The sequence below is a fragment of the Sebastes fasciatus genome, chromosome 12 (genome assembly GCF_043250625.1).
Source record: "Sebastes fasciatus isolate fSebFas1 chromosome 12, fSebFas1.pri, whole genome shotgun sequence".
Taxonomy (NCBI): Eukaryota; Metazoa; Chordata; class Actinopteri; order Perciformes; family Sebastidae; genus Sebastes; species Sebastes fasciatus.
Genome location: NC_133806.1, coordinates 15621913 through 15634075, shown reverse-complemented (window position 1 = coordinate 15634075; position 12163 = coordinate 15621913). Strand labels below are relative to the sequence as shown.

Below are 12163 nucleotides of genomic sequence, written 5' to 3'. Positions count from 1 at the left end.
TGTGAAATCATAACATTCACACAGACATCACCATGCCAAACACTCTTTTCACTCCACTAAACCGATAATTGCTGCTGAAACTGATGCCCTGCTCCATGTGTTTTCGTCCAGTGGACAGGATCATAGGTCTGGACCAGGTGTCGACCGGAGAGAACAGCGGGCCGGTCAATTTCGGCGCGGCGGGGCTGAAGACAAAGAAGGGAATGTTCAGGACCGTCGGTCAGCTTTACAAGGAGTCGCTCACAAAGCTGATGGCCACGCTGAGGAACACCAACCCCAACTTCCTGCGCTGCATCATCCCCAACCACGAGAAGAGGGTAAGATGGGGGGGACTGGATGAGGGGGAAGGGGGATGTGGACACTGTTTTACATCAAAACAGACAAGAAAGCTGGAGGAAAATGTCTGCAACTTTCCATTCTTTTCACTCTTTACTTTCTCTTGTCTGCTTGTTGTCAGGCCGGTAAGCTGTCCCCCAACCTGGTTTTGGACCAGCTGAGGTGTAATGGAGTCCTGGAGGGGATCCGTATCTGCAGACAAGGCTTCCCTAACCGCATCCCATTCCAGGAGTTCAGACAGAGGTGTGTGATTGTATTTTTGTATCACAGAAGAGACAACAGACACCAACACACACTAAATGCTTCATCTAGCACTTTCTCTGGCTCCTGCTAATGACCCTTTTTTACACATCCTCACTCTTGTGTCTCTTGCTCAAACACTCACTTATAAAATCACATTTGTCCTGCAGATATGAGATCCTGACTCCGAATGCTATTCCTCGCACCTTCATGGATGGCAAACAGGCATCAGAACTCATGGTGAGTCATTTTTCAGTAGCTGACATACCGTTTAATGATTCAAATGGTGGAAATCTCCAACAACTGTTTCCTCGTTCAGATCAGAGCTTTGGAGCTGGATCACAACCTGTTCAGAGTGGGTCAGAGTAAAGTCTTCTTCAGAGCTGGAGTCCTGGGTCACCTGGAAGAAGAAAGAGACCTAAAGATCACCGACACCATCATACGCTTCCAGAGCGCCTCCAGAGGCTACCTCGCACGCAAGTAAGAGCATTACCTAAGAGAAAACATTAGCAGAGATAGAGAGAGATATGATAGATACTGAATTATTGTTCCTGTTGGTCATTTTTAAACATTTGTTACACATAAATTGACTTGACTAACTCAAGTCATCAGTCAGTCAACAGTCACTTTCTTACTAAATGAAACTAAAGGGGTAGGAGAAGACAAACATCTTACGCTGGTGGGGTTTCTCTGTAAGGAGTATTTGCTTGCTGCTGTTTAGGTCGCAGTTTTGTATTTCGCCCTTAAAGGAGCATGAATATTTAATCTTTTGCCAGCCCCTATCAGTGACTCCGGAATAGCGTCAGCATTGACAGGTATTTGGCCTGCAAATGACATAAATAATAAAGTTATATTTTTACAATGGAGGCTAACTCATTAGAGGTAAGTTTATTTGTACAGCACATTTCATGCACAAAGGCAATTCAGAGTGCTTTACATAATGCATTAAATCATTAAAATGCAAATTAAAACTGAGACCCCCTTTATACCGGGCATTAAGATACGTTTTGGGTGATCGGATTGCAATTGGATAGAGCTTGACCGCATGAAAGTACAGGTGTAAATGCACCCAAAATGCATTGAGGCATTGTGACCACATTGAACACAAGTGTAAATGCAAATGCGTTTTCAATCCACATACAACAATTGTGGAACGTGGAAATACGTAAGGCTTGGTCTGTCCGCAGTACCATTTTTTGGGCTCCGGAGCTTCGGTAGTAATCAGCAGTGAATATTCAAAGCTTCGGCCGAGCTCAACCTGCAGGGCACTCCTCTTATCACTGGACCGCCGTGACCAGAGAGATCACCGCCATTGCTCTGTCTGCGCTCAGCGTCTCCTCTCCTCATTCCTCTTTGCGGGCCCTCTCCCCCAAAAATGTCAGCGTTTTTGTGTCTGCCCATTACACACCGTCTCTCCAGCAGTGCCCGGCTGCAAGCCTGTGCATAATGCAGCCTCAGGAAGCTTCTGCTCAGCCCTTTCAGAGAGAGCAATCGGATCTCAATGTGGACACTGGAGACACATATTAATACCAGGTTTAAAACTAATCATGGTAAATCATATATAGATACACCCTGGATACAAGACACATTTTAAAGCCAGGTGTAAAGGGGGTCTAAGTGTCCCTAGTGATGGCTTTGACTAATTCAATTTCCTCATTCGCTTTTTACCAGTCGCTCAGTTTTAGTGCTGCCCCATCACTGAGCAGTGTGAATGGTATTTGGAAGGTGTAGTGTGAGCATTGGTCAAAAAGGGAGTTCAGCCAAATCTCGGCACCTGTCAAAGTAATCATTAAGTTGTTGATGTTGGTGAACGACCCTACCAAATGCCAGCAGATGTTATTTTATGCTATAGTCTAGCAGGAAAAAAGAGTAAACATTTTACTTAATGCTTAAAGTTTTGGGTTGTCATTAGTTTTGGGTAAAGAAGTGCTAATACCTGATTTAGTTTCTGTGTCTGAAAGAATGATCCACCACCTTGAATCATTTCAGAGATTACCTGCGATTATCTTTTTTTACTTCTCAGAGCCTTCCTGAAGAAGCAGCAGCAGCTGAGCGCCATGAGGGTGATGCAGAGGAACTGTGCTGCTTACCTCAAACTCAGGAACTGGCAGTGGTGGCGGCTGTTCACCAAGGTAGTGAGCACGCAACTACATTACAACACAGACGTGAAATAAACAATATTCATACCTGCAAGTGATCTCTGACACAGCTGAAATGTTTCAGTTTATTTAACTTTTTATTTACTTTGATTTAGTTTCTTTCTACCAGTTAATCAAACTAGCATTGATTAAAAAGTTGTGCTGAAATGTGACAATAAAAATAAAGACAGAAAAATATAATTACTAGTTTGTGCAGGAAGGAAAATATCTCACATCCCAGCACACAAACAAAATTATGAACTAAAGAAAACTCAACTAGGTATTAGAACCTCGCAATTGAAATATGTTGTGAAATTCACACAATGACTTTAGATCCTTGATGAGGGAAATAAAAATAAAACCAAAAGGGATGCAGAAATAAGGGCATCCCTCACATTGACCTCTGACCCTTGTTCTGTGCCAACCAGGTGAAGCCCCTGCTGCAGGTGACCCGGCAAGACGAGGAGATCCAGGTACGGGAGGCCGAGCTCACGAAGGCCAAGGACAATCTCACCCGAGCTGAGATGGACTACACAGAGCTGGACAGGAAACATGCCCAGGTAAACAAAACCTCCATCTTGTTCTGCCGCCGGTTCCCCCTACACTGAAATCCCTCTGCTATGAATCAGTGCCTCTCTCACCACTCCTCCTCCTCCTCCTCCTCCTCCTCTCTTTGTCCCATTCTAGCTGGTAGAGGAGAAGTCAGTGCTGGCCGACCAGCTGCAGGCGGAGGCGGAGCTGTTTGCGGAGGCAGAGGAGATGAGGGCCAGGTTGGCCAGTCGGAAACAGGAGCTGGAGGAGGTGCTGGGAGAGCTGGAGAGTCGATTGGAGGAAGAGGAGGAGAGAGGCAGTCAGTTGACCAATGAGAAGAAGAGGATGCAGCAGAATATTCAGGTTAGGAGATGAACTCTAAAAATATGTAAACAAAAACCAATACTGACTGAGTCATCTGTTCTTTCTGCCAGATTTGCTTAATCATAAAAACAGAATAAAATCTGTAACATTACATTCAAATTGACGTTAGTTTAGTTTTTTTCCATTCCCTGTTACTTAAATTGTGTCCTCTCCTTGCCAGGACCTGGAGGAGCAGTTAGAGGAGGAGGAAAGTGCCCGACAGCGCCTCCTGCTGGAGAAGGTTACCTTGGAGACCAAAGTGAAGAGTCTGGAAACCGACCTGCTGACTGCGGTGGAGCAGAGAGACCGACTCAGCAAGGTGGGCATCACATTATAACGCTTTGTGCATCATTGTTCACATATTTGTACACGTTTCATGATCCAATGCAATGTTGTTGTTTTTCTCTGAGCAGGAGAAGAAACAGTTTGAGGAGCGTCTGAGCGAGGTGACCGATCAGCTCACTGAGGAAGAGGAGAAATCCAAAAGTCTGAACAAACTCAAGAACAAACAGGAGGCTGTCATCGCTGACCTAGAGGGTAAATGTCACTGAATGACACAATTTTCTTCTGAAAATGAATGAATAATCTTTTTAGCCATAGCTAGAGGATTTTAGCACCCTACTTGTGAATACAAAGCAACCTCCCAACCTTGTCATTCACAGTCATAGTTCATTAGTAGTTGACTGGAGACTGGTGGTAACCTTGTTAACCAACTTTGTCTGTTACTGTTCAATACTGCGATCTATAATCTGTCACATCTACAACCTTGTGCAGAGCGCCTGAAGCGTGAGGAGCAAGGTCGCCTAGAGCAGGAGAAGTGGAGGAGGAGGATGGAGAACGACTCAGTGGAGGCCCAGGAGCAGCTGTCGGACCTGGGCATGCTGTCCGGCGAGCTGAGGGGCAGCTTATCTCAGAAGGAGAAGGAAATCACCACCCTGCAGGGCCGGTGAGACACAGGACGACATGTGATAGACGTAGTAACACAAATAAAGTCATAGATCTTTCACACGACATCGCCTCCCCTTAATTCATCTGTCTTTGTCTGTTTCTGTTAGGTTGGAGGAGGAAGGAGCGCGCCGTGCAGAAGCTCAGAGGGCGCTGAGGGAGGCCATGTCCCAGGTGTCTGAGCTGAAGGAGGAAGTGGAGAATGAGCGAGGGATGAGGGAAAGGGCGGAGAAACAGAGGAGAGACCTGGGGGAGGAGCTGGAGGCTTTGAGAACTGAGCTAGAGGACACTCTGGACACCACAGCTGCGCAGCAGGAGCTAAGGTAAATGATAATAAATTATCATAAATTTAGGCTTTGATTGTTCACTTTTTGTGTTTCTGTTGTCAGATCAGGACTGAAAAAGAAAGTATAATAAAAGGGAAAGAATTAGACCCCTTTGACCCATTTCCTCTTCCGCCTACACAGGTCTCGTCGGGAGGCGGAGTTAAATGACCTCCAGCGGTGTGTTGAAGAGGAGACTCGCCGCCACGAGGTCCAGCTATCAGAGCTCAGAGTCAAACACAGCGCTGCCATAGACAACCTCCAGGAACAGCTGGACAATAGCAAGAGAGTAAGCAGGACATAGATGCAAATTCAAAAACACATGCACGTGTAAACATGTCGCTCATCAGGTGTCGTGTCCGTGTTCTCTTTCAGGCACGTCAGTCCCTGGAGAAGGCCAAGACAGTGCTGGAGGAGGAGAGGCAGAATTTGAGTTCCGAGCTCAAGAGCCTCCAAGCGGGCCGCACGGAGAGCGAGAGAGGCCGCAAGAGGGCCGAGGGTCAGCTGCAGGAGCTCGGTGCCCGACTGGCTCAGGCTGACCGAGAGAGGGAGGACAGGGAGGAGCGGGTGCACAAGCTACAGGTGCAAACGCACTGATATTAAACCTTCAATTTATATGTTTAGTTTTTTTGTGTTCAAATAGGTGTTGCTTTGTATGTTTTGAACGTCACAAAATCAGACTGTGGTTCTGCAGTAAAGAGATCCTCTTGTATTAGTTCTGTACCTTTATCCCCACTCTGTCTTTTTCAGGTTGAGATTGAGACTCTCTCCGGCAGCGTGTCCTCCTCTGACACCAAATCCCTTCGTCTCACTAAAGAGGTCAGCGGCCTGGAGAGCCAGCTGCACGATGCAAAGGTAACAAAGTGAAACGCACACAGACACCGGGGTTAGGTCAGGTGTGATATTAGACTACAGCCACTTAAGAGAACGTTTTTTAGTACACCCACACATGCACAGGCTTGTCGCCGGGCTCTGGTTGACCCTCTCGTTTTTTCTTCTCTCTCAGGAGCTGCTGCAGGATGAAACTCGTCAAAAGATGGCTCTGGGCTCGAGGGTGCGAGTGCTGGAGGAGGAGAAGAACGGACTGATGGAAAGACTTGAGGAGGAGGAGGAGAGAGCCAAAGAGTTGACCCGGCAGATTCAGACTCATACCCAGCAGGTAAGTCAAGAGACCCACGTGGGCTTTGTTTAGCTCTGTAACTGCTGCTTCATCTGAAAATAGATGTCAGTCAATTCATTTATGTTATTCCAGACCATGGTGTAAAAGATTTCTTATATTTCAAATTGTTTATAACATCCCCTAATAATTCACAATATCCAAAAACTCATGGTTGTTATAAATTATGAACCCCTCTCTGCTTCAGTTGGCAGAGCTTCGTAAGCAGTCAGAGGAGGTGAACACTGCGGTGGAGACCGGAGAAGAGACGCGCAGGAAACTCCAGAGAGAGCTGGACAGTGCCGTCCAGCGGGAGCGTCAGAGGGAGGAGGAGAAGGAGAGGGTGGAGAGGCAGAGGGAGCGACTGAGGGAGGAGATAGAGGACATGACCCTCGCCCTGCAGAGAGAGAGACAGAACTGCACGGCCCTGGAGAAGAGGCAGAAGAAGTTTGACCAGGTCAGAGCCTAATCAGTTTTCTTCCATGCAAAAATACTCCTGAAATGTCTTCCCTTGTTGTCTAACTTTGTCTCCGTCACCCCGTCAGTGTCTGGCAGAGGAGAAGGCGGTGAGCGCTCGGCTGGCAGAGGAAAGGGACAGAGCAGAAGCAGACAGCCGAGAGAAGGAGACGAGATATCTGGCTCTTTCCAGAGCACTGCAGGTAAACTGATTGACAGCAGACAGTACAAGGATTTTTATGTGTCTGTGATTGTGGTGATTAATCGTCTTCTTGTGTTTCTGTGTGTAGGAGGCTCAGGACCAGAGGGAAGAGCTCGAGAGGTCCAACAAGCAGCTCCGTCTGGAAATGGAACAGCTTGTAAACCAGCAGGACGACGTCGGCAAGAGCGTAAGAATCTTCCTCTTGGGACTCCGTTGGTTATTTCTCTGTCTGATTTCTCAGTGAGTCACCGCCTTTTATCTGCTCTTGCGTCAGGTCCATGAGCTGGAGCGCACTCGCAGGTCTTTAGAAACAGAAGCCCAGAACCTTCGAGTTCAGTCGCAGGAGCTGGAGGAGGAGCTGACGGAAGCGGAGAACTCGAGGCTGAGGCTGGAGGTCACCCTGCAGGCGCTCAAGGCTCAGTTCGAGAGGGAGATAAGCACCAACGAGGAGAAGGGAGAGGAGAAGAGGAGGGCGCTTAGCAAACAGGTAGAGAGAGAGGAAATCACAGTGTGTGTTGTTGATGTTCCTCGCTCCAGATCACTCAAAACTTTCTTATCCTCCCAGGTGAGGGAGTTGGAGATCCAGCTGGAGGAGGAGAGGACTCAGCGGTCTCAGGCCACGTCGTCCAAGAAGCAGTTGGAAGCAGAACTGCAGGAAGCCGAAACCCAGGTGGAGACAGCCAGCCGCGGGAAAGAGGAGGCTGTGAAGCAGCTCCGGAGGCTGCAGGTAAAGACATTTTCCAATGCATAAACATTGATTTTCTGTACTTGTCAATGGCCTGCATTTTTTTTTTTAAATTCTCTATTTGTCACAGGGTCAAATGAAGGAAGTTCTGCGCGAGCTAGACGAGAGCAGGTTGTCTCGGGAGGAGGTGACCGCACAGTCGAAAGACAGCGAAAAGAAGATCCAAACTCTGGAGGCAGAAGTCCTGCAGTTCACGGAGGTGCGTCTACTTAACTGAAACCCAGCAGAAGTATATCACTGCAGAAATATTAAGATATAATGCTTTTAAAATGGTGTTCTGAGTAACTTTTGAACCCCCATCTGCATTCATTTTATCTGTGTAGGAGCTTTCTGTATCAGAGAGGCAGAAGAGACAGGCTCAGCAGGAGAGAGACGAGATGGCCGACGAGATGGTCAACAGCAGCTCTGGAAAGTTAGTATCACTTTACTACGGATATATTATATTAATCAACGTGTTCTTGGTTGGTTGGTTTACTAAAATATACTGTTTGTCCAGGACCGCAATGTTTGAAGAGAAGCGCAGGTTGGACGCACGAGTCAGTCAGCTGGAGGAGGAGCTGGAGGAGGAGCAGAGTAACTCTGAACTGCTGGTGGAGAGACAAAGGAAGACGGCTCTACAGGTACAGTAAATGTAACTGCACACACACATCCACCACTCTCTCTTGTAAGTGCACTTCTTCATTGCTGCTCTGCTTGCTGGCCAGATGGAGACTATGACCGTGCAGCTGCAGGGAGAGAGGACTTTGGCCCAGAAGGCCGAGGCGGCTCGGGAGCAGCTGGAGAGGCAGAACAAGGAGCTGAAGACCCGATTGGGAGAGATGGAGGGAGCAGTGAGGGGAAAGCACCGGCTCAGCGTCGCCGCCCTGGAGGCCAAGATAGAGTCGATGGAGGAGCTGCTGGAGCAGGAGAGACAGTGAGAGAAACACACACTTTAGTACAGATAATTAAAACAACAGATATGCCTTTTTTCTCTTTTTTAACTTTGTATTTCTTGTTTTTATTGGGAGAATTGAACAGAGAATAAAAATAATAATGAGGGTCAATACAAATTTTATGCATAAAAGTTGACTCTATATTAAAGGTTACTTTTTCAAATTTCAAAGCCAGTTTTATTTATTTAACTCATCCAGTACCTATAAAATAAATAAATAAATATAGGCTAGGCCTATATTTATTTTTTCTCTATAGTGTCCACTGCTAAACTGTTATGTTAATTTTGCACTCAAGTTCATAAAACAAGAAAATACTCCGTACTTTTCATTTGCTGAGTATTTAATTCACACAGGAGTGTACAAAAATAGGCTTTACCATGTGGTTATTTAATCGAGACTATTTATTTATTGAATTACCAGAAAACATCCTATATCGTGATGTATATTGTTATCCAGATATGAAATGACCTATATTGGAATAGAAGATTTTGGCCATATCGTCCAACCCTACTTTATATTGAATGTACCACTTTTAAGGACGGTCAGCAGTGGGATATAGGATATAAAATGGTTTTAAATATAACCAGTCTCAGTGTTTAAATTAAGATGTGTTTGCCACAATATGCAATGGAGATTTTTAATTCATTGAACCTTCCTCCAAAACATCAGAATGCCCATAAAACACAATTAGATGGTAATGTGTTACAGATGTCTTGAACTGCTTGGTGCAACAGGTATCTTATCATGAACTTTTCTGTCTCTCAGGGAGCGAGCCATCGCCAACAAACTGATGCGGAAGACGGAGAAGAAACTGAAGGAGGTGATGATGCAGGCAGAAGACGAGAGAAGACACGCAGACCAGTACAGAGAACAGGTAAGAACATTAACATTATCCACAAGAGGATACTCTTAATATTATAGCTGGAGACAGAGCATTAAATAATCATTTAATGGGGGGCAGGTCAGCTAAACTCGCTGCTCTAATTGTTACCCAGTGTTGAAAAAATCATCCTAAAATGAGTGATTTATCCGGCTCAGTCCAACCTAATCCTAATCCCGCCCCGGCATCTGTGTGTTCAATGGGATGCTAGAGCGTATTCCACCAAAAAATAAATCCATCAGCCCCAGCAGAGACACTGACTCTCCTCCCAAAACATCATCGGTGATAATCTGCTGGGTTTAATCTGACTCCTGATCCCTATCAGCCCTCCTGGTCCCAGACTAATCTGTCTCTTCATATATATTTGTCCCCTTCTCTTCTTGTTCCCCTCTTTTCTCCGATCTCGTGTCTCACCCCGACCTCTGCGATACGCTCCGTCCTTTTCCTCCTCTCTCCTCCTCTCCCCCCTTCCTCCTCCTAGCTGGATAAATCGATGGTGCGCCTGAAGCAGCTGAAGAGGCAGCTGGAGGAGGTGGAAGAGGACAACTCTCGCTCCAACGCCCAGAAGAGGAAGCTGCAGAGAGAGATGGAGGAGCTCACCGACAGCAGCCAGAGCATGATGCGAGAGATCACCTCGCTCCGCGGCCAGCTCAGGTACCCCTGTGTGTTTGTGTGTCTGCACGTATTTTCTGTGTTTGAATGATCATTTGTTGTTGTTTTGTTTGTTTTTAACCCCCCATTAACTCATTATCATTTGTTTTGTTGTGCTCTTTTGTTGCATCCGTTTGTGTCCATCTAACACTGACAAACTGTCCATCTGTGTCCGTCACACCAACACTCAGCCTGCCTGAATGGAGAGCAGATCAGTAGGTCAATATGTGTGTCATCTTTTTATTATTTCTGTGCATCTGTGTGTGTGTGTGTGTGTGTGGAAGGGTGGAAGCTTAATGGACATGTACAGTTCATACAGTACATGTGTTGTTTTTTTATCGTTTACTTTTTTGCGCATTTCATCTGTAATTACATAACGTATGTCATGTAAGAGATTTAATGATATCTTATGTTGCTAAACCTCTTGCCCTTCATGTATTATTCCACTGTTATTCTGCTTTTCTCCTGAAACCATTAATTAGTGACTGATTAATCATTTAAGTAATTTATCAAGCAAAAATGCAAGCAAACATTCCAGCTTTTCAAAATGTTAAAATTTGCTGCTTTCTTTGTTTTATATCTTTGTGAATCGCGAATCTTTTGGTTTTGGACTGTTGGTCGGACAAAACAAGTAAATTTGAAGACATCTCTTTGAACTTGTGATCTACATTTTTCTCTATTTTCTGACACTTTTTAGACTGAACAGTTAATTGATTAAATTGAAAAATAGTCAGATTAATCTATGTGAGAAGCAGCCTTAGTTTTAAGTAAATAAATCCCTAATCGTGTTGGGCTCAATACAATGCAATATAATATTGTATTATATTCTTTTATGGAAATTTAGTTTAAAAAGGTTATTAGATTATGTACAGTATTATATAGGATATCATTTAATTTAATGTTATTTTATATATAGTATATACTTTATATAGGACAAGACATTTGCCTATTTACAACAGCTGATATTGAATGTAACGTCGGGTCCTACAGAGAGTGTTGCATTATTGGTTGTTTGTAGCCTTCATGCTAAGCTAGGGAGTTTCTTCAAGTCTAGTGTGTTTTTTAGTATTACTCAGTTCTTGAAGTGTCCAGGAAGCCCAGTTTAACCTACAGATGTTTCTGATGGCTCCTGAAAGTGTTTTCACTGACTTCCTGATGAGTAAAAAGTAAAGTCAAAAGTGGCTCCCAATGTCTTTGCAGAAACCGACCGGATAACAGCCAAAGAAAATAATTTTGACCGTGTGCAAATACGTGACTGATAGACAAGCTGCACTCATACGTTCGTTTTCACAATAGAAACATTACTGGACAAACAGTATCTCTGGGACAAGAAGGACTAGATTAAAAAGTCTCAAAAGTGCTTTGTATCTTACTAAAGGCGATTTCCAAAATCAGGTGTTGGGAGAGGTTTGGTGGATTCATAATCAGGCTCTTCTTATATTCGGACCAATACGGTAGTTTTCCAGAGAATTGCGCTCAGCTGTTTCACAGAAGGACATGCTATAAATGTGTTTCTCTTCTTGTCCAGGCGTGCTCCGTTGCCCCTGGCGATGCGTGGACGCAGAGCGCTGGTCGACGACCTCTCGTTGGAGAACTCTGACTCGGAGGAGCCCCCAGCCTCGCCCACCCCCTCCTCTGGACTCCCAGGGACCCCGACTCCCTCCTCTGAACACAGCCTGGACCCTCCGCCGCCCTACAGCGTCAACAACACAGAGTGACGCACAACATAGACTCAGTTACACAGATAACACACACACACACACACACACGTCGGCCTCTCACAGCCTCAACTACTCAGGGGTGAAGGAGTGACATGCACATAACAACACTGTAGTTTATGAAAGTAAATTTAAGATGAATACATCAGGCGCTATAACTGTAAAACAACCTCACGAAAAAAGTGTAAAAATGAGATTTTACAAAGAGGCAACTGGAATTAATTTTTATTTTGTAACAAACTGTGACATAAAAAAAACGACATAACAACAAAGACTGGAAATTTCTACATTACATCTCTGTAATGCACTTCTGAGAAACTAAACTACATTTCCCAGAGTTCCGAGGGAAAGTGAATTATTATCAACTAATTTCATGATGCTGTACAATAATTAGAGGGCAGAAAATGTTGTGGTGGTTGAATCTTTTACATTAGGAGGTATTTAAAAGCTAAGCCATGTTTAACCCTTTGATGAAGATTATACAGTATATTTATATACAGTATATATACAATCTGATTTCATTAAGGGCTGCTAGAGGGTGAAAATA

General features: G+C 44.9%; 1 protein-coding gene across 3 annotated transcripts in view; it reads left to right on the top strand.

The window, feature by feature from the left end:
* The window catches only part of myh14 (myosin, heavy chain 14, non-muscle), a 31286-nt gene extending 19527 nt beyond the window's left edge, over window positions 1-11759 (top strand). For all 3 annotated transcript variants that reach the window (XM_074653499.1, XM_074653498.1, XM_074653497.1), the window contains 28 exons: window positions 112-317; window positions 458-579; window positions 747-816; window positions 896-1056; window positions 2600-2708; window positions 3143-3274; window positions 3402-3608; window positions 3790-3927; window positions 4022-4145; window positions 4383-4554; window positions 4664-4876; window positions 5021-5165; window positions 5252-5458; window positions 5627-5731; window positions 5883-6035; window positions 6241-6489; window positions 6578-6691; window positions 6779-6877; window positions 6965-7177; window positions 7256-7417; window positions 7506-7634; window positions 7759-7847; window positions 7932-8055; window positions 8140-8348; window positions 9133-9241; window positions 9729-9901; window positions 10090-10113; window positions 11427-11759. In XM_074653499.1, the coding sequence (XP_074509600.1) occupies window positions 112-317; window positions 458-579; window positions 747-816; window positions 896-1056; window positions 2600-2708; window positions 3143-3274; window positions 3402-3608; window positions 3790-3927; window positions 4022-4145; window positions 4383-4554; window positions 4664-4876; window positions 5021-5165; window positions 5252-5458; window positions 5627-5731; window positions 5883-6035; window positions 6241-6489; window positions 6578-6691; window positions 6779-6877; window positions 6965-7177; window positions 7256-7417; window positions 7506-7634; window positions 7759-7847; window positions 7932-8055; window positions 8140-8348; window positions 9133-9241; window positions 9729-9901; window positions 10090-10113; window positions 11427-11616 (4148 nt within the window). In that variant the 3' untranslated portion in view covers window positions 11617-11759. The remainder of the gene's footprint in view (window positions 1-111; window positions 318-457; window positions 580-746; window positions 817-895; window positions 1057-2599; window positions 2709-3142; window positions 3275-3401; window positions 3609-3789; window positions 3928-4021; window positions 4146-4382; window positions 4555-4663; window positions 4877-5020; window positions 5166-5251; window positions 5459-5626; window positions 5732-5882; window positions 6036-6240; window positions 6490-6577; window positions 6692-6778; window positions 6878-6964; window positions 7178-7255; window positions 7418-7505; window positions 7635-7758; window positions 7848-7931; window positions 8056-8139; window positions 8349-9132; window positions 9242-9728; window positions 9902-10089; window positions 10114-11426) is intronic.
* The last annotated feature ends 404 nt before the right edge of the window (window positions 11760-12163 follow it).